Source organism: Talpa europaea (assembly GCF_964194135.1).
Source record: "Talpa europaea genome assembly, chromosome: 15".
Taxonomy (NCBI): Eukaryota; Metazoa; Chordata; class Mammalia; order Eulipotyphla; family Talpidae; genus Talpa; species Talpa europaea.
The window spans coordinates 41,434,365-41,453,335 of NC_140083.1; the positions used below are offsets into that span (position 1 = coordinate 41,434,365).

The 18,971-nt window shown below is 38.8% G+C and overlaps 1 protein-coding gene across 1 annotated transcript in view; it reads left to right on the top strand.

Moving 5' to 3' along the window:
• The window catches only part of SCAF11 (SR-related CTD associated factor 11), a gene marked incomplete at its 3' end in the record, with an annotated part of 39,417 nt that extends 20,869 nt beyond the window's left edge, over positions 1-18,548 (top strand). Inside the window, exons 6-14 of the mRNA XM_084254564.1 lie at positions 8,772-8,830; positions 8,994-9,103; positions 10,392-10,493; positions 12,476-12,582; positions 13,242-15,947; positions 16,566-16,912; positions 17,488-17,706; positions 18,044-18,163; positions 18,402-18,548. Of these exons, the coding sequence (XP_084110690.1) occupies positions 8,772-8,830; positions 8,994-9,103; positions 10,392-10,493; positions 12,476-12,582; positions 13,242-15,947; positions 16,566-16,912; positions 17,488-17,706; positions 18,044-18,163; positions 18,402-18,548 (3,917 nt within the window). The remainder of the gene's footprint in view (positions 1-8,771; positions 8,831-8,993; positions 9,104-10,391; positions 10,494-12,475; positions 12,583-13,241; positions 15,948-16,565; positions 16,913-17,487; positions 17,707-18,043; positions 18,164-18,401) is intronic.
• Between the last annotated feature and the right edge of the window lie 423 nt (positions 18,549-18,971).

An 18,971-nucleotide genomic window follows, 5' to 3' on the forward strand; every position in this document is an offset into this window, starting at 1 on the left:
TAGCACTCTCACCACCTGAGTACCCATAGTCCTCTACCAAAGTCCATTGTGCTCTCCCTCCCCCTCCCCTTCTGAAAGCCATAGATCTCTGGTCAGTTTTCAAGGGTTGGTTTTAAAGTTTGACCCTTTTGTTTCTCTATATTCCACATATAAGTGATACTTATATTTATCTTTATTTTATTTATCTTTCTCCTTATTTATTTCACTTAGCATAATCCCTTCCAGCTCCATCCGTGTTGCGGCAAATGGCATGAATTTATAGCTTTTGATCACTGAGTAGTAGTCCATATGGGATACTTCTTGATCCACATACTATTTTTGGGCACTTAGATTGTTTCCATATCTTGGCAATTGTAAATAGTGCTGCAATAAACATGGGTGTGCATATACCCCTTCAAATTAATGTTTTTATATTTTGGGGTAGATTACTAGAGGTGTAATTGCTGGGTCATATGGCAGATCCATTGTTATCTTTTGAGAAGCCTCCACACAGCTTTCCACAGAGCCTGCAGAGTCCACATCCCCACCAACAGTATAAGAGGGTCCCTTTTTCTTCACACCCTCACCAGCACTTGTTGTTTCTAGTCTTTTTGATATGGGCCATTGTCACAGATAGGAGTTCGGGTCATTTGGTTTTGATTTGCATTTCCCTCCTGATAAATGATGGACATTTTTTCAGATGTTTGTTACTCATCTGTGTTAACATGTATGCCTGGTTGCTTTAGGTAGGACTCCCCACACTATATTGAATAGCAGTGATGAGTGTGGCCACCCTAGTCTTGTACCAGATCTGAGAGGAAGGCATTTAGTTTTACTCCACTAAGAATGATGCTTGCTATGGGATTGTCATATAAGGCTTTTATTATGTTGAGAATTGCCTCTTTTGCTGCCCTGCCCATATTTTGATTGTGTTATTTGTTTTTGTAGGGTTTTGTGAGCTCTTTATAGATCTTTGATATCAGTCCCTTGTCAGATGTATGATGTGCAAATATTTTCTTCCATTCAGTAGGGTCTCTCTTCACTTTAGTTACAATCTCTTGCTTTACAAAAGCGTTTTAATTTAACACAGCCCCAGTTATTTTCCTTGTTCTCTTTGCTCCTAGGGATGAATCTGCAAAGATGTCTTGGAGCTTATGTCATGGGGTGTTATCCCTGTTTTCTTCTGTATATTTTATCCTTTCAGGTCTTGCATCCAAATCTCTTACCCGTTTTGAGTCGAGTTTTGTATATGGTGTGAGATACTGGTCTGGTTTAATTCTTTTCATGTGGCTATTCAGTTTTCCCAACATCATTTATTAAAGAGATTTTCCTTGTTCCGGTGTATGTTCTTCACTCTTTTGTGATAAATTAGCTATCCAGATATGTAAGGGTTTATTTCTAGTCTCTCGATTTCTGTTGCATTGGTTGGTGTGTCTGTTTTTGTTCCAGTACCAAGCTGTTTTAATTATTATGGCACATAGTATAGTTTGAAGTCTGGAAATGTAATGTCATTCCCATCCCATCCCCCTTTTCTTTTAAGATTGATTTATTTTTATACAAGAACTGGGGTACAGGTCAGAGGCGCTGGAGGGTGAGAGGATTCACCAGAGACAGAGCGGGGAACAGAACAGGCAGACTGATGAAATACACTGCTGAAGGGGCAGTGGGCGAGACAGGAGAGGTCTGCCACGCCATGTGGGTATCTCCCTGGCTGTCCAGGAATCCAATCCGCGCTGTAGAGGCTGTGGACAGCTTCACAGAGCTGTGCTCCACCCTCTGTGCCACTGCGGAGGCCCCGACCCCCTTTTTTAAAAAGATTATTCATTGATATATTTATGCATAGAAGAACTGGGGGGTAGGTCAGAGGTGCAGGGCGTGAGAGGATTCACCAGAGACAGAGTGGGGACCAGATCAGGTAGATTGACTGAAATCCACTGCTGAGAGAAGCAGCGGGCGAGAAAGGAGAGGTCTGCTATGCCTTTTTTGGGTCAGCTGCCTGGCCTGGGATCAAACTCAGACCACAGCAGTGATAGTGCTGAGACTTAACCCCTGTGCCACCAGGGAGACCCCTATTTCCTCCTTTTTTGTCAGGACAGCTTTGGCTGTTCGTGGTATTTTGTGATTCCCTGTAAATTTCAATTGATGTTTGTTCCATTTCTTTGAAGAATGCCCTGGAAATTTTTATTTGGATTACCTTAAATCTATAAATTGCTTTGGTAGGAGAACCATTTTGACAAAGTTGATTCTTCTAATCCATGAGCAGGGAACGTTTTCCATTTCTGTGTGTTTTCTTTTTTTAGAACAGTGTCTTACAGTTTTCTTTGTAAAGGTCCTTCATCTCCTTTGTTAGTGTCACTCCTAAGTGTGTATATGTGTATGTATTGGTATGATTGTAAATTGGGTAGGGTTTCTTAATTTCTTCTTCTAGTTCTTTCTTTGCATATAGGAAGGTAACTGATTTTTGTTTATTGATTTTTGTAAGCTTCCATTTTGCTAAACTGGTTTATTGTTTCAGTCAGTTTTCTGTGGAATTTTAAGGCTTCTGTGTATATTGTCATGTTATCTGAGAATGACAGCTTTGCTTTTTCTTTCCCAATTTGGATTCCTTTTATATATTTCGCTTGCCTGATTGCTCTAGGTAGGACTTTCCATACTATATTGAATGGTAGTGATAAAAGATCTGAGAGGAAGTCTTTTAGTTTTTCTCCATTGAGACTGATGCTTGCTTGGGAGTGTCATATATGGTTAAGATATGTTCCATTTAGCCCCAGTTTTTTGTGGGTTTTCATCACAAATGGATATTGAACCTTACCAAATACTTTCTTGGCATCTATTGACATGATCATATATGGCTTTTATCTTTTTTGTTAATGTGAATTACTTTCATTGATTTTCAGATGTTGAATCATCCTTGTGTCCCTGGAATAAATCCCGCTTGGCCATAATATATAGTTCATTTAATGTATTGTTTGATCAGTTTGCTGAGATTTTATTGAGAATTTTTGCCTCTGTGTTCATTAGGCAGGTTGGTCTGTAGTTTTCTTTTTGTGTGTGTGTTGGCTTTGGCTTTGGTTTAAGAGTGATATTGGCCTCATAAAATATGTTTGGTAGTATTCCTTCTTTCTCAATTTTTTGGAAGTGTCTAAGCAAGATAAGTACTATATTGTCTTTGAAAGGTCAGTAGAGCTCGCTTGTTAAGCCACCTGGTCCTGGAATTTCATTTTTGGGGAGGGTTTTGATTACTCTTTCAGTCTCCTTGCTTGTGATTAGTTTGTTCAGGTTTTCTGTTTCTTCCCCCTTTTCAGCCTCAGATGATTGTATAATTCTAAGAATTTGGCTGTCTCATCTAGGTTGTAAAAGTTAACATTGTTCAAGACCTGTAACCTGATGCCATGTCTATTTAAAATCAAGATGCCTGAAAGTTGTTTGTTGGTTTTAGGATAGGCAGAAATCATCATTATATTTAATGAGTGGATAATGTAAGAGTACTAATACCTAGGTAATCATTAGGAGAATTTTTAAAGGTTTCAGTTGAAGAATATGGTATTTATTGACTCATTACCCATTAGATTTTTTTGTGGTATTGCTTTTGACCTGGGGAATTTAATATATCCAACATGGCCAGTTTCGCTTCCTGCAAATATATTATGCGCTTGATGAAATAGTTAGCTTGTATTTAAACATTATATTTAATGAAAATTTCTCAGTTTTAAATTCTAACTCTGTACTCAGCACGTACTCAATATGAGATGTTCACACTATGAGAGCAAAATGAAATTGAGAAAAATTTGCTCATTCAACAAACTGCCAGGCACAGTTCTAGACTCGTCGGGATATAGTACTGAACAAGAGAGAGTGCTTGCTCACAGAGGGCAATATCTGTAGACAAAAGATAAATGTATAATTTGATAGGTGCTGATAAGCATTTTAGAAAAGAATAAAGTGGGATAAAGGGATAACAGGGAGTCATAGCTTATGCAAGTGGTTGAGGAAATCCTCTTTGGTAAGATTTATTTAAACAGCAGTCTAAAAGAAGTAGGGATTAAGATGCAAGCACATCTCATGGAAGACTGTTCTAAGCAAAAGCCAGGAGACAGGAGCATTCTCAGTATGTTTTAGAAATAGCACAGAGATCAGCAAGACTAAGAATGATTGTGTTAGGGAAGAGAAAGAGGGAGACTAAGACCTTGGTAAGGAGGTCAGTTAGGACTTCTGTGAGATGAGAAACATTTTCAAGAGTAATATGATCAGACCATATTTAAAGATTCACTCTGGCTGTTACGGGAGATTAAATCATAGGGAGTGCAAGAGTCTTTTAGAAGGACCAGGAGACTTGATGTGATTGCTTGGGCTGAGGAGGTGTTTGGCAGTGATGGGTAGGATTCATTTCTTTATTTTATGTACTGCATTTGAGAGGCAAAATTAATAGGACTTGCTGATAGATTGGAACGGGGTAAAAGAAAGAGGAAAATCAAGGTTGAATGAAAGGTATTGATCTGAAATTGTTAACATGGAGTTGCCAATTACAGAGGGAGGGAGGAAAACTGGTAGGAGAATGTTTGGGGGGGTATAATCATGGGTTCTTTGACATTTAAGATACCTACTTTACAGCCAAGCAGAGATGCTCTGAAGAAATGTGGATGTTAGAATGTCATATACAAATAAGATTTATTCACCTTCAGATTATTTTAATGCTGACCAATAACATTGGTATGTGTATTTGTGCTATTCACTAAGATATGATGTGGTGGGACCATTTTAGGAAAAAACTTGGTAAAGGTATTCCAGAAAGATGGGGAGTCAGGCATCTTTAAGGAAATGTCTAAAGCTCTTTGACTCCTGAGGTTTTATTTCTTTTTGTCTTTATGACACATTCCAACATCTTTGAAAGGGAGTTGAGTCTTGTCATTTGTTCTGCTTGATTATTTTTTTTAAAGATTTATTTTATGCATACAAGAACCAGGGTACAGGCCAGATGTGCAGGAGGGTGAGAGGTTTCACCAGAGACAGATTGGGGAATAGAAGAGGCAGACTGACCAAAACACACTGCTGAGGGGAGCAGCAGGCAAGACAGGAGAGGTCTGCCACGCCATGTGGGTACCTCCCCAGGCGGCTGGGATCAAACCTGTGCTGCAGAGGCTGCATGGCCTCACAGCACTGCCCTTAATCTGCTGCACCACCAGGGAGGCCTTGTTCTGTGTGATTATTACTAACAAAGTGGCCACAAGGTTGTCACTGTGAATGTATGAACACGTAGTGTTAGAGGCTCTAGAGCCGAAACTGTAAAAAAAATTAATAGATGATTATGGAATTCTTTTAACCCCATATACATTAATTGAGAGTGGGAGAATTGGAGGGCAGCGCTGCTACCACCACTGTGGCCTGAGTTCGATCCCTGGCCAGGGAGCTGACCCATAGAGAGTGCGGCAGACCTCTCCTGTCTCTCCCACTGCTCCCCTTTGGTGTATTTGGTGTATTTCAGTCAGTCTGCCTGTTCTGCTCCCCACTCTGTCTCTGGTGAATCCTTTCACCCCCACACCTCTAGCCTACACCCCAGTTCTTCTATGCAAAAATAAAGTCTAAAAAAATGAATAGGGGACAAGCTTGATGGATAAAGTTGACATGTTTCAGTGTGTGAAGAGGAGATTCATGCTTTTCTTGTAGTGTTAGCTGAACTAATGATAAATAAAATAAGGGAAAAAATAAAAAGGTTAGCACTCATCAACTCTTGGAAATGTGAGAAGTTGTACAACAAAAGGAGTCTCCAGGGCCTCCCCGGTGGCACAGCAGTTGAGCCCTGGGCTGCGAAGCTGACCGCAGCCTCTGCAGTGCCAGTTCAATCCCCGGCCACCAGCGAGGGTCCCACATGGCGCTCAGACGTTTCCTGCGGCACCCGCTGCTCCCCTCAGCAGTGTATTTCATCAGTCTGTTTGTTCTGCTCCCTCCTCTGGCTCTGGTGAATTCTGTCACCCTCCCGTGCTTCTGACTGTACCCAGTGCTTGTATAAATAAGTAAATAAGTCTTTTTTTTTTTTTAAAGGAGTCTCTAGTCAGTACGTGCTTTAGCTGAGAATGTTTATATGGTTATAATAATGTAACATAGCTTTATCAGATATATATCAAAAAAGCAATTAGTGTTGAGGCAGCAAAGGGAGTAGTTAACACAGTGGTACTAGAGAAAAATATATTCTCTAGTAAAAATGTCAGAAAATATCTGAAACCCCCAAAATCAAGGTAGGGTAATGTAAGCTTATTATTTAGAAATAAAGAGGTAAAAATTAGAAGAAACAATAAAAGGATTTGGTGATTGCTTTTTGGGGAGCCAAAAGTAGGGCTTTCTCCTAGTTGTTCTTTATGCTTTGTTTTCAAAGCCTAGAAGTGCTTTTTCATTTCCTAAATAGTCTGTATGTGCATTAACTTAATGGACGTTAAACAGAAAGTGTGTCATTGCTGTCCAAAGACAGACAGATTAGTGAGGTGGATTTGTGAAATGAGCTGTAGGAAACTACAATTTAGACAAATTCACCAGTATTGAATACTTTGAGATGGATATCTCAGCTACTCAGTATAATTATCAAAGAATTACCCAGAAATATGTGTAATAGCTTTTGGACTAGATTTTCACACTTAACAATGGCCAGAAAACTAATAGTTCTTCCCCTAGAGAGCATTTTATCTAAGGTGGCTTCCTGAGATAGGCTTCCAAGTGAAAGAAACTACGTGAGCAGTACATGCTCATCAAATACTGAATGAGTGTAAACAACTCAACACCCACTGGGCGTAAAGGACACTGTAGCTATAACAGCAATTCTGTGTCTCACTGAAGTTTGTAACTATTGTAAGAATATAACTGTGTACCTATCAACATTCTTACTCCTGGTTTCTTTAAGCATTTTAAAAAGCCAGTATAATTTTTTTTTCCCCTCCCTTATTGAAAGGATAAGAAAACAGTTTCCTGGGATTCAGCAGGAGTCCCTCTCCTCTACATTTGAAATTGCATTTGTTACAAGAATTCTGGATGAGATATGTGTGAAAGATGGATGATAGTATAAAACCAAACAGCTGTGGCATAGTAACTGAAAAGGAAATTAGTGTGTTTCTTAAGTAGAAAGTAGGAGATTACCAACTAGGCTGACAGAAGAAACCACAAATAACATATGGTCTTGTAATAGCAGGAAACAGGCCCCGCTAGTTAGTCTGGGTGATTTATTTTGAACAAAGTCAGGCCCTTTGTGAGGGGTGCTAGGCTACAGATTAAAAGAACAGTTGTCATTTACACTGCATGGTTTGTACTGAGAGCAATGACAATACCCACAGTTTACTGCAGACAATAAACGTACTGATAGCTAGAGCTGACTAATAATATAGCCTTGAGGATAAAGGAAAAGTAAGAGCAGTAATCTATAAAAATGTAATGCATTTGGGTCCTTTCTAGTGGCTTAGGGGTTAAGTCTCAGCACTGTCACCACTACAGCCTGAGTCCCATCCCTAACAGGGAGCTGACCCACATGGCACAGCAGACCTCTCCCATCTCGCCTGCTGCTCCCCTTAAAAGTGAATTTTAGTCAGTCCCCCTGTTCTGTCCCCTGCTCTTTTTCTGGTGAATCCTCTCACCCCCTACACCTCTGTCTACACCCCAGTTCTATGTAAAAATAAATTTAAAAAAATTTTTAAGAAAAATTTAACACAATTTTTGTACCTAGAGAAACTGTCCTTTATCTCCCTTAACCTAGTAGTACATATCTATAGAAATAAATTTCCAGATGGGACAAGTAAAACAACAGAAAATGTAAACAGTATAGCCAGAAACATTGCTGTAACAGAAAGTGGTCTTAATTAATACTTTTCCTAATTGTAATTGTGAAGTTGGAGTAGAAAGGCAAGTACTCGAGGGCCTCCCCGGTGGCGCAGTGGTTGAGCGCTGGGTTGCGAAGCTGCCCGCGGCCTCTGTGGCGCGCCGGTTCGATCCCCGGCTGCTTTCCAGCCACTGGAGGAGGGTCCCGCATGGCGCGCAGACCTCTCCTGCCGCCTGCTGCTCCCCTCAGCAGTGTACTTCGGTCCTTCTGCCTGCTCTGCTCCCCGCTCTGGCTCTGGTGAATTCTCTCACCCTCCCGCGCTTCTGACTGTACCCAGTGCATGTATAAACAAAACAAAGAAAGAGAGAAAGAGAGAGAGAGAGAGAGAGAGAGAGAGAGAGAGAGAGAGAGAGAGAGAGAGAAGAGAGAAGAGAGAAAGAGAGAAAGAAAGAAAGACATGCCTCTATTAAAAAAAAAATGAAAGAAAGAAAGAAAGGCAAGTACTTGAGGTTGGTGGCGGTGGCCAGGTAGTAATAGTTCACAGAGCTGATTGTCCTAGCCCGGGTTAAGTCCTTCTTGTGTGTGGTAATGAACAGTACCTGTGTCTTAGGTCATAGCTAGAAAGGAAATATTAAGTGCATTATCGATAGTGAATAATTTGACTTCTTGCATTTACTTCTTCTTACAGGGTGGTTTAAGTTTGCAGAGGGTGCCAGTAATTGTTGACTAGAATGCCAGTGCTCAAGTATTCTGAGCATAGCAGTTACATATGCCTCACCAGTTACCTTTTTTGTGACCTCTTATATTTCCTTGTGCTTATGACTTAGCAAGAAAAGATAAAATTACCATTTGGAAAAATGTAATGTGTACGTGTTGTTTTTAATGCAGTTTTTCTACAGATTTTAACTTTATCTTGTCAGTATACCATTATCAATACTGGCGTGCAACCTTTAAAAATTAAGAGATGGTAACCAAGTCTTTTTGTGTCTTTGTACAGAAAACTTTAAATACAGTGAAATTGGAAGAAAGAAAAATGCAACAATAAAAATAAATAAGGTGTGTTGAAATAAAGAAAAATCTTTTTCTTAGTAACACTTCATAGTTATTTAGTGCATCACTCTAGAGCCTTGGGTATATCAAAATACTTCAGTGTAACTTACCTGCCTGTGATGGAGGTTTTTCTGTTTGCTGTTTCACTAACCTCTTTCTGCTTTTCTAGCCTCGAAGATCAAATCAATGTACAAGTCAGTGCTTCAGAAATTTTTTCTCCAATATGTTTTCTTCTAGTAGTCACACTGGGGAATCCTCTTTTACCTGTGGAGCTTACTGGTTAGTATTTCCTACTTTTAATCTGTTCTTTTTATACTTAATAGCTTAATCATTATAATTAAACTTTGGTAGCTATTTAAACTCTGATTCAACAAACATGAAAGTTTGTTTCTTTGTATTTTGATGGGACCCTCCCCGGTGGCTGGGGAACGAACTGGAGCTGCAGAGGCTATGGGCAGCCCCACAGCCCAGCGCTCAACTGCTGGGCCACCAGGGGAGGACCTGTCTTGTTTTTTTATTACTTGTTTCTTTTGGGAAAACAAACGAGTTCTGACAGAAAATCTTAGTTTGTGAGCCCCCTAATTATAAGCGACTGCCTATGTAGGAAGGCTTTGTTTTTATTAAAGAGCACCCTATTTCAGTAGACAGGTCGTTCTTTTTTATTTTTTTTTTGAAGATTTATTTTTGTTTATTTATGCATACAAGAATTGGGGTGTGGTCCAAAATATGGGGGTGAGAGGATTCCCCAGAGACAGAGTGGGAAGCAGAACAAGTGGATCTTCTGAAATCCACTGTTGAGTGGAGCAGCGGGCCAGATAGGAGAGGTCTGCTGCGCCCTATATGGGTCAGCTTACTGGCCCAGGGTAGAACTCAGGCCGCAGTTTCTTGTTGGTGATAGCTTGATAGCTTGAGACTTAACCTCTGTACCACCAGGGAGGCCCTAGACTAGTCATTCTTTAGTCCAGTGAGTGGCATACATAGGTATTTGTGGAACTTAAGAATTAAGTTGGGTTTTAAAATTGAAAAAACAATAGATTAAGATTACTTGACTAATCTTAGAGTTTGACAAGGTACCAAAGAAAGCACTTATATCTGAGTGAAAAATTAAACATTGTGAAAAACTAAACTATGCCTGTTTTTGCTTACAGTAACCATGTCTTCATTTTCTTCTTTTTCCTTATGCATAGTTTCAGATAGGAAACTACTGCATCAGTAATTTCTTCCATAACTGTTTGTTGCAGCTTAGGTTCATGGGAGAGAAATAGTTACATTTTTACTCTGTATAAGAATATTAATCTGAAATGACTTTTGAAAAATTTTGCTACTTGACATAGAAATCCAGACATTTTTATGAATCAGAAAAATACAATTTTGATTTGTAGATGAAAATTAATTTGCTTGAAGAGTGAATTTATTTTGAAAGTGTTTAAATAGAAAAAGAGTCTCATTCTTTTAAATGTGATTTGTAATGCTCGGTATGAAAACTTCTGCTGTTCATGATATAACCCAATTGTTACTCTGATTAAATTTTTGAAATTCTGATGAAGGCCTAAAATTTATCTTTTAGTACAGGATATATAGAAGTCAATGAAATCAGTGCATTAATTAGGCAGAAGAGACAGGAACTGGAATTGTCATGGTTTCCTGATACATTACCTGGAATTGGAAGGTAAAAAAATTTAAAGTGTTTGTACATTGCCAACATGAGCACAGTACTGTTAACACTTAAGTATCTTATTCAATAGTTACATTTCTAAATGTGCAAATTAAATTTTGTTTTAAATACCTAACGAAGATTGTTATTTAAGAACTCCTTGGAAAGTAAAAAAAATCCTTTATCAACTTAATATATATAGATATTTGATTATTAAAAGGGGAGGGCAGGTATATGCAAAGATTGATTATTAGTAATGGCATCCAGTCTGTCATCCTTCCTCTACTCTTTCCCCTTCCAGTTTAACTGGTGTGCTGTTAGTTAAAGCCATTACCTTTATTATTGATACTTCCCCTCTCAAGAGTGTTCTCCTAAATAACTATTTGATCCATTGCTTTCTCTGCTCTGACATTCATGTCTTTCTATAATTTTGCCCTTTTTTTCTTAAAGTCCTGAAGTTACTAGTACATTGCTAAGTACAAGACATATGCTTAAGTTCCTTCCAAAGGATCACGATCCCTGCCTGAGTTTTATACATTTCCATAACATATTGTGACTTTATTTTTATTTATTTATTTATTTATTTATTTATTTATTTTTACTTAAAAAATCTGGTATTTTTATTAGTGTTAGCATGATGGGTTTTTTTTAATTTTTTAAAAATAAATTTTATTTTTATATTCCCCATACAATTGCAACCCCATTATTTTGACCTCAATCCCTCCCCGCCCCCCACCCCCCATAGAGTGTCTCTGGTTCATGTGACTTTATTTTATTTTTTTTTTTTTTTTTTTTTTTTTTTTATAGAGGCATGTTTTTATTTATTTATTATATTTGTTTGTTTGTTTTGTTTATACATGCACTGGGTACAGTCAGAAGCGCGGGAGGGTGAGAGAATTCACCAGAGCCAGAGTGGGGAGCAGAGCAGGCAGAGGGACCGAAGTACACTGCTGAGGGGAGCAGCGGGTGGCAGGAGAGGTCTGCGCACCATGTGGGACCCTCCTCCGGTGGCCGGGGAGCAGCCGGGGATCGAACTGGCGCTGCAGAGGCTGCAGGCAGCTTCGCAACCCAGCGCTCAACCGCTGCGCCACCGGGGAGGCCCACATGTGACTTTATTTTAAATGTCACTAGTGTAGTTCTGCATAAGACCTTTACTTTCTAAGAATGACAGTGAAATAAAAATTGAAGTAAAATTAGGAAGATCAAATATGTACAATGTGAAAACTTTTCTTAGAGTTTCATACTTTTGTAAATGTACAAGTCGCATTGTTTTTCAAGCTTCTGTCCTCCTTTGCCAGAATCTCAGTTTATACTGGATGAGATGGTCTTTTGTTAGGAGACATGAATTGAGCAAATAAGAATCAGAAGAAGAAGAAACTAACACTAGGTTGGGTGCACATACTTTAGAGTCAAGCAGGTCCATAAAGATGCTGGAAATTTTGGAGAACCATCATCCTTAGATTGAAGAGTTTTAGAAAATAATACAGAAGAAAGAAATCAGTTGATTTGCAAAAGGGGTGGATCTCTAAGAACATGACGGCATTCTCTGGGGTGGTGCCCGTGCTCCTGTCAGCATGGACACACACCTTATGGTGGCATGGGTACATGTACTGGTCAGAGTCATCAGACTGCACTTGAAATCTGTGCATTTCATTATCAAAGTGGATTTTTTTTTAGAATGCTGAATAAGGGAATAAAAACTCAAAAAATCTTGACAAAATATTAAACACTTTAAAAACAACTATAAAGTTTCCTTTGATAGCCTTTTGCCATTAATTTGTCAGAAAAATATGCTTTTAGAGGTTTCTGTCTTTGTAACCATTTGGTAACCATCTTTGAACAGTAAGTAACCTTAAATTGAAATTTTTACATATTTGGGCAAAAAGTAACATTTAAGTGCTATATAATTTTACTCCCCCCATTATATAATTTTAAATTGCTAGTTTCATGTTATAAAGGTATTTAACTAAAAATATGTATGTATTTTTTATTTTCAGAATTGGCTTTATACCTTGGAATATTGAAACAGAAGTCCTTCCTCTCATTTCTTCTGTGTTGCCAAGAAATATTTTTCCAACAAGTACCATATCTGTAGATAATTTTGGTAAAGTTTATGAAATGTTTCTCTATTTGAAAATTAAGTGATTTAAAACAGCTTCCAATCCTATAAAAAGTGTTTATGACTTAGAAAAGCTATAAAATGATATTTAGATAGTAAGTCCTTGATATTTCTATAAATATTCAGGCAGTGGTCTGTCTTTAAAATTGTTCCAACTGGTAAGTTCCTTTTACTTTAGTAAATTACAATAGCAAGTTTTCAAAAAACTGATAAGAAGTCTCCCTTCTATTTAAGGTGTAAGTTTCTAAACCACAGGTCTTTAGAAGGAACATCTCATTAATTATGAACAAATAGTTTGAGTCACTATTAGTAGATTATATCCAATTAATTACTCTTGCTTTTGCTTAGATCATACCAGTTTATAAAGCAAATGGTATTTATGAGTCCAAAAATATTTTCTTTTTTTTTTTTTCCTATAAAATAGCTCAAATGGACTCAGATCTGTGATAACTGATTTCAGTAGCTTAAAAGAAGCTGGTAAGAACTGATAGCGCTCAGGTGTTAATAGCTTCGCATTTATTCATAAGCGTATTTTGTTTCACTGTTATAGAAATAAATGTCTACTTTACATTAAAATAAGCTGAAGCCAAACTATACCATTGTACTTTACACTTTTAACTTTTTTTTTTAATATGTATTATTAGGTACCTCTTGCAAGGGATGTGCATTAGCACATGCTCAAGGAGGAGAAGAGAAGAAACAAACTTCCGGTACATCAAACACCAGAGGATCAAGACGAAAACCCGCAGCAGCGACTCCTACAAGGAGATCTACACGTAACACGAGAGCTGAAACAGTCAGTCAGTCTCAGAGATCTCCAGTGTCAAATAATTCTGGGTGCGATGCCCCAGACAATAATTCATCTGTAAGTGTTTCTTCTTTAGCTGAGCCAGAAAAGCAAACAAGACAAGCTCCAAAACGGAAGTCTGTAAGAAGAGGAAGAAAGCCACCTTTACTGAAAAAGAAGCTACGGAGCTCTGTGCCACCCCCTGAAAAATCCTCTTCTAGTGATTCAGTAGATGAAGAAACAGCAGAATCTGACACACCACCTGTGTTAGAGAAAGAGCACCAATCAGAGGTTGAAAGTAGCAATACTTCTACGATGCAAGTAAATGTAGAAAATGAGTCTGCTAATGGCTTGAGATGTTGCAGTGAAGAAGTAGAAGTAAGTGAGGAACATACTGAGACCCTTGATACACAGGAAGGAATGGAGTCTTCATGTGCTGAGTCTTGTGCGCAAGGTACTACTGTGCTAGTTGGAGAAGAGGAGGAAGTTCAAAATGTTGAAGATACCAGTATAGAAGCTGAATTTTTGTGTTTAGAAAGTGAGAATTCTAAAAGTGTTTTGGAAAAAGGAAGTGGCGATTCATTAGAAAATCAAGACCAAGTATCTGAACCTTCAGAATCAGAGGTAAAAGCAGATACAAGTACAGATCACCCTCCAAATGATGTTCTCACCTGTTCAGGATCTGAAATTGAAGTGCTATACCCTGTACCAAGCCTAGGCGACTCACCTGGGAATGGAGAGTCAGTGGTTAGTGAAGAACCTGTTAAAGACAGTCCTATGGTAGAAATTATTGATCATGAAGAGTCTATAGTAAAAGCAGAGCAGCTTGTAGAGAGCCCCAAGTTAGAATCCTCTGAGGGTGGACTTTTACAGACAGTGGACAAAAGGTCTATTGACAGCACAGAGGTCCAGTTGCTTGGGTGTGCTGAAACTGAAGCTACAGAAGTAAATGCAATGTGTGATACGTCAAGGAATGAAAATTTTGATAGTATTCAAGACTCTGAAAATAATTCATTAAAAAGTAACACAAAATTAGACAAATCTTTAGAAGACAAGACTGAATCGCTCATTGAGCGTCACAGCTCTGCGGAAGTGGCTAGTGCACAGATTGAACAGACTCCGAAGCATTTGGGCGAGGATAACACTGAAATGATACCTATGGAATGTGATTCATTTTGCAGTGATCAGAATGAATCTGAAATTGAACCACCTGTAAATGCTGATGCTAAACTTAATGAAAAACATGTGGAGCACAGTTCTCCAAATAATGTGCTATCTTCTGACCCCACAAATGAAAAAGTGGAACCTGCATCTCAACCATCTGAAAGCCCCGTAGATACAGTAGATAAAGCCAAAAAGCCCCGTACTAGAAGATCTAGATTTCATTCCCCATCTACAACGTGGTCGCCCAACAAAGACACTGCACGGGAGAAGAAGCGTTCTCAATCTCCATCGCCCAAAAGAGAAATGGGAAAAGAAAGCAGAAAGTCTCAGTCACCATCTCCCAAGAAAGAGTCTGCAAGAGGAAGGAAAAAATCTCGTTCTCAGTCCCCAAAAAAGGATATTGCAAGAGAAAGGAGGCGCACTCAATCTCGATCTCCAAAAAGAGATAGTACCAGGGAAGGCAAGAGATCTGAATCACTCTCTCCCAAAAGAGACACTTCTAGAGAGAACAGAAGATCGCAGTCAAGAGTGAAAGATGCCTCCCCAAGAGAAAAATCCAGGTCCCGGAGCAGAGACAGAGAAAGTGATAGAGATGCACAGAGAAGAGATCGGGATAGAGAAAGGAGAACCAGGAGATGGTCCAGGTCCAGGTCTCATTCTCGGTCACCATCAAGATCTAGAACCAAAAGTAAGAGTTCATCATTTGGTAGAAATGACAGAGACAGTTACTCTCCTCGATGGAAGGAAAGATGGACAAACGATAGTTGGAGGTGTCCCCGAGGAAGTGATCGGTACAGAAAGAGTGACATGGAGAAGCAGAATGAAAATACAAGAAAAGAAAAAAATGACATCAGCCCAGATGCTGATGATCCAAATTCTGCTGACAAACGTAGAAATGACTGTCCCACGTGGGTAACAGAAAAAATAAATTCTGGGCCTGATCCAAGAACCAGAAATCCAGACAAGTCAAAAGATTCTCACTGGGAAGAACATAGAAATGAAAATTCAGGAGGAAACTCTTGGAATAAAAACTTTAGTTCAGGGTGGATGTCTAATCGTGGCAGAGGGAACCGCGGCAGAGGTGCCTACAGAGGCGGCTTTGCCTACACAGATCGAAATGAAAATCGGTGGCAAAACCGAAAACCCCTCTCAGGGAATTCAGATAGTTCAGGGAACGAGCCTTTCAAGTTTGGGGAACAGCAGCCCTATAAACGGAAAAGTGAGCAAGAGTTCTCATTTGACACACCAGCAGACAGGTCGGGGTGGACGTCAGCGTCCAGTTGGGCCGTCCGAAAGACTCTGCCCGCGGATGTACAGAACTACTACTCACGCCGGGGGAGGAACGCTTCAGGCCCACAGGCTGGGTGGATGAGACAAGAGGAGGAAACGGCTGAACAGGGTAACATTCTGTTTAAAGGGATTATAAATTTGATGCCTTATTTGTGTGAATTTAAATGATCTGATCACTCTTTGTAGTTTTCTAACACTGAATTGAATCCCAGTATATAAGTCACTTTGCATTATAGAAGTTATTTGCACACATACTTAAATCCACATCAATATCTGTTTCCTGCTTTCACCCTGCTTCCGCCCCAAACCTTGCCAAAGACTTAAATATTTTAAGTATAGTTTGCAGCAGTAAAAGAATTTGGGATGTTCCTATGCAGGGGAAAAAAACTGTTGACGATAAAAAATTTATTAACCTAGTTTAGTAAGCTAGATAAATTTTATGATTATTTCTTTAATCACTCCATTACTGAGCAGCTGCTGATTCTCTGCTCCTGTTGACAGATGTTACATGAACTTGTTCTTAAAAATAATTTTTGTTGACTGTTTTCTTTCAGTAAAATATCAATCCACATTATTTAGAAATGGAAAAATTAAATAATTGGATATTGGTTTTGGTATTCTGAGTCTTAATTGGGATTTAATTTTATTTGAACCAGTTATTCTTTGCTTATCTGCCTAAAATAAGTTTGTAATACGCTTTTTTTCACAAGCCTTTTTCTTTTGACAGATTCTGACCTAAAAGACCAAACAAATCAACAAAGTGATGGTTCTCAGCTACCTATAAATATGATGCAGCCACAGATGAATGTAATGCAGCAGCAAATGAACACCCAGCACCAGCCTATGAATATCTTTCCATACCCAGTGGGTGTTCATGCACCTTTGATGAACATGCAGCGAAGTCCGTTCACCATGCATCCTCAGCTGCCCCTGCACCTGCACACAGGAGTGCCCCTCGTGCAGGTTGCAGCTCCCCCCAGTGTATCTCAGGGACTGCCACCGCCTCCACCCCCACCCCCGCCCTCCCAGCAAGTTGGCTACATCGCTTCACAGCCAGAGGGAAAGCAACTGCAGGTATGTCTTGAGCAATTCAGGCGTAGTCAGCACAGCCACTGTAAACGTTGAACTGTTGGGGGCAACTGTTCAGAAAGACTTCTGGCATCCAGAGACAATTATTCATTAGATGATGTTGTGGTAAATCTTCATAACCCTTCTTTCACTGTCCTACCGCACACCTTTCACCCCTCAAATAAGAAAATGAATTGAATCAGTTTGATTTTTTTTTTTAAGATTTTATTTTATTATGCATGCATGCAAGAGCTGGGGTGTAGGCCAGAGATGGGGGGGCAGGGTTAAGAGGATTCACCAGAGACAGAGTGGGGAACAGAAAAGGTGGATTGACTGAAATACACTGCTGATGGGAAGCAGTAGGCGAGATAGGAGAGGTCTGTTGTGCCATGTGGATTATCTCCCTGGCTGGGGATCGAACTCTTGCTGCAGTGGTTGCAGATAGCTTCATAGTGCTGAGACTTAACCCCTTGTACCACCAGGGAGTCCCTCACTTTGATTTTTTTTTAAGTTATTTCTAATATAAGTCTTTCCATTGAGTACAAATAACTAACTCATTAACTGATAACTCTTTCCAACAGGGTATTCCTAGTGCACCTCATGTAAGTAATAACATGAGTACACCAGTCTTGCCTGCTTCGACAGCAGCCCCAGGAAATACGGGAACGGTTCAGGGACCAAGTTCTGGTAATACTGCGTCATCAAGTCACAGCAAAACCTCTAATGCTGCTGTAAAATTGGCAGAAAGCAAAGTAAGTGTTACAGTGGAAGCCAGCGCAGATAGCTCGAAGACAGACAAGGCAAGTTCAAGGTTGAGAGCAACCTACATAATTCTGTATATGATAAAGAAAAATACCAACTATCTTACTAGTGGCAAAGGGAATTTATTATTGATAGTCTTAAATTCCAGTATTAAAGTGTTCTGTCTGAATATGTTAATGTCCAGTGAGTTTCTGGTAATGTTTCATAATTTTTTTAGGAATGCTTTATGTTAGCAAATATTTTGTTTCTGTGACATTAATATTTAAATAACTCCCTGCCATAATAAATGTGTAATATTTTCCAGTTTCATATTTTGAAAGTTTTTTTTTAAGCATTTGATGGGCAAATAATAATTGTACATTTTCCTTTTATCAGAAATTACAAATTCAAGAAAAAGCAGCACAGGAGGTAAAACTGGCTATTAAGCCTTTTTATCAAAATAAAGATATCACCAAGGAAGAATATAAAGAGATTGTACGGAAAGCAGTAGACAAAGTAAGTCACATGTTTGGGGAAGTTATGTCTTGAATCATGTCTTTTAATTAAAAGATGCTCATTTAAGAAAGAAGAGCTAACTTCTAATTCCTGTATGCTGTTTTAATTTTTTATTTGAATAGGTTCATATGAGATAAAAATGTTCTGGTCATTCCTCTGGAGTTACTTGTTCACAAGGCTTTCCATTTTGCTTTAATCTTTAAGCATGAAAAAAATATTCCCTCTTCTTTTTTCATAGGTTTGTCATAGTAAGAGTGGAGAAGTAAATTCTACTAAAGTGGCAAATCTGGTTAAAGCCTATGTAGACAAATACAAATATTCACGGAAGGGAAGCCAAAAGAAAGCTCTGGAAGAACCTGTATCCACTGAGAAAAACATAGGCTGACGTGGGGAGCACTATAAAGGACATTGTCAAGATTTCTGCAAAGTGCAATTTCAACATGTACCTTTAACTGAAAATCATACATAACTGTGATTGAAATTTGGTTTTGATAAAATTATTTTTTTTAATGTAGGATATAATGTTTTGTTCTAAATAAATATAGTTCTGCACTGCAACTTCTATATCCTTTTCTTCCCCTCCCCCAATAAAAACAAATTCAAGAGCAAGTAAAGGAGGGTTCAGGATGTGCATTTTCACTAGGACTGTTCTAGAGTGGATGCTGGGAACTGTGCAGCGTGTTGATTTGAGCATTGTAGTGCAGAAATGAGAGACTGCTAAGTGCACTGGCTTTAGAAGAGAGATATATAATACATTTATTCTGTCAGGCTAAAAATAAAGTATGATCTTTATGATTTTCCCTCTAAT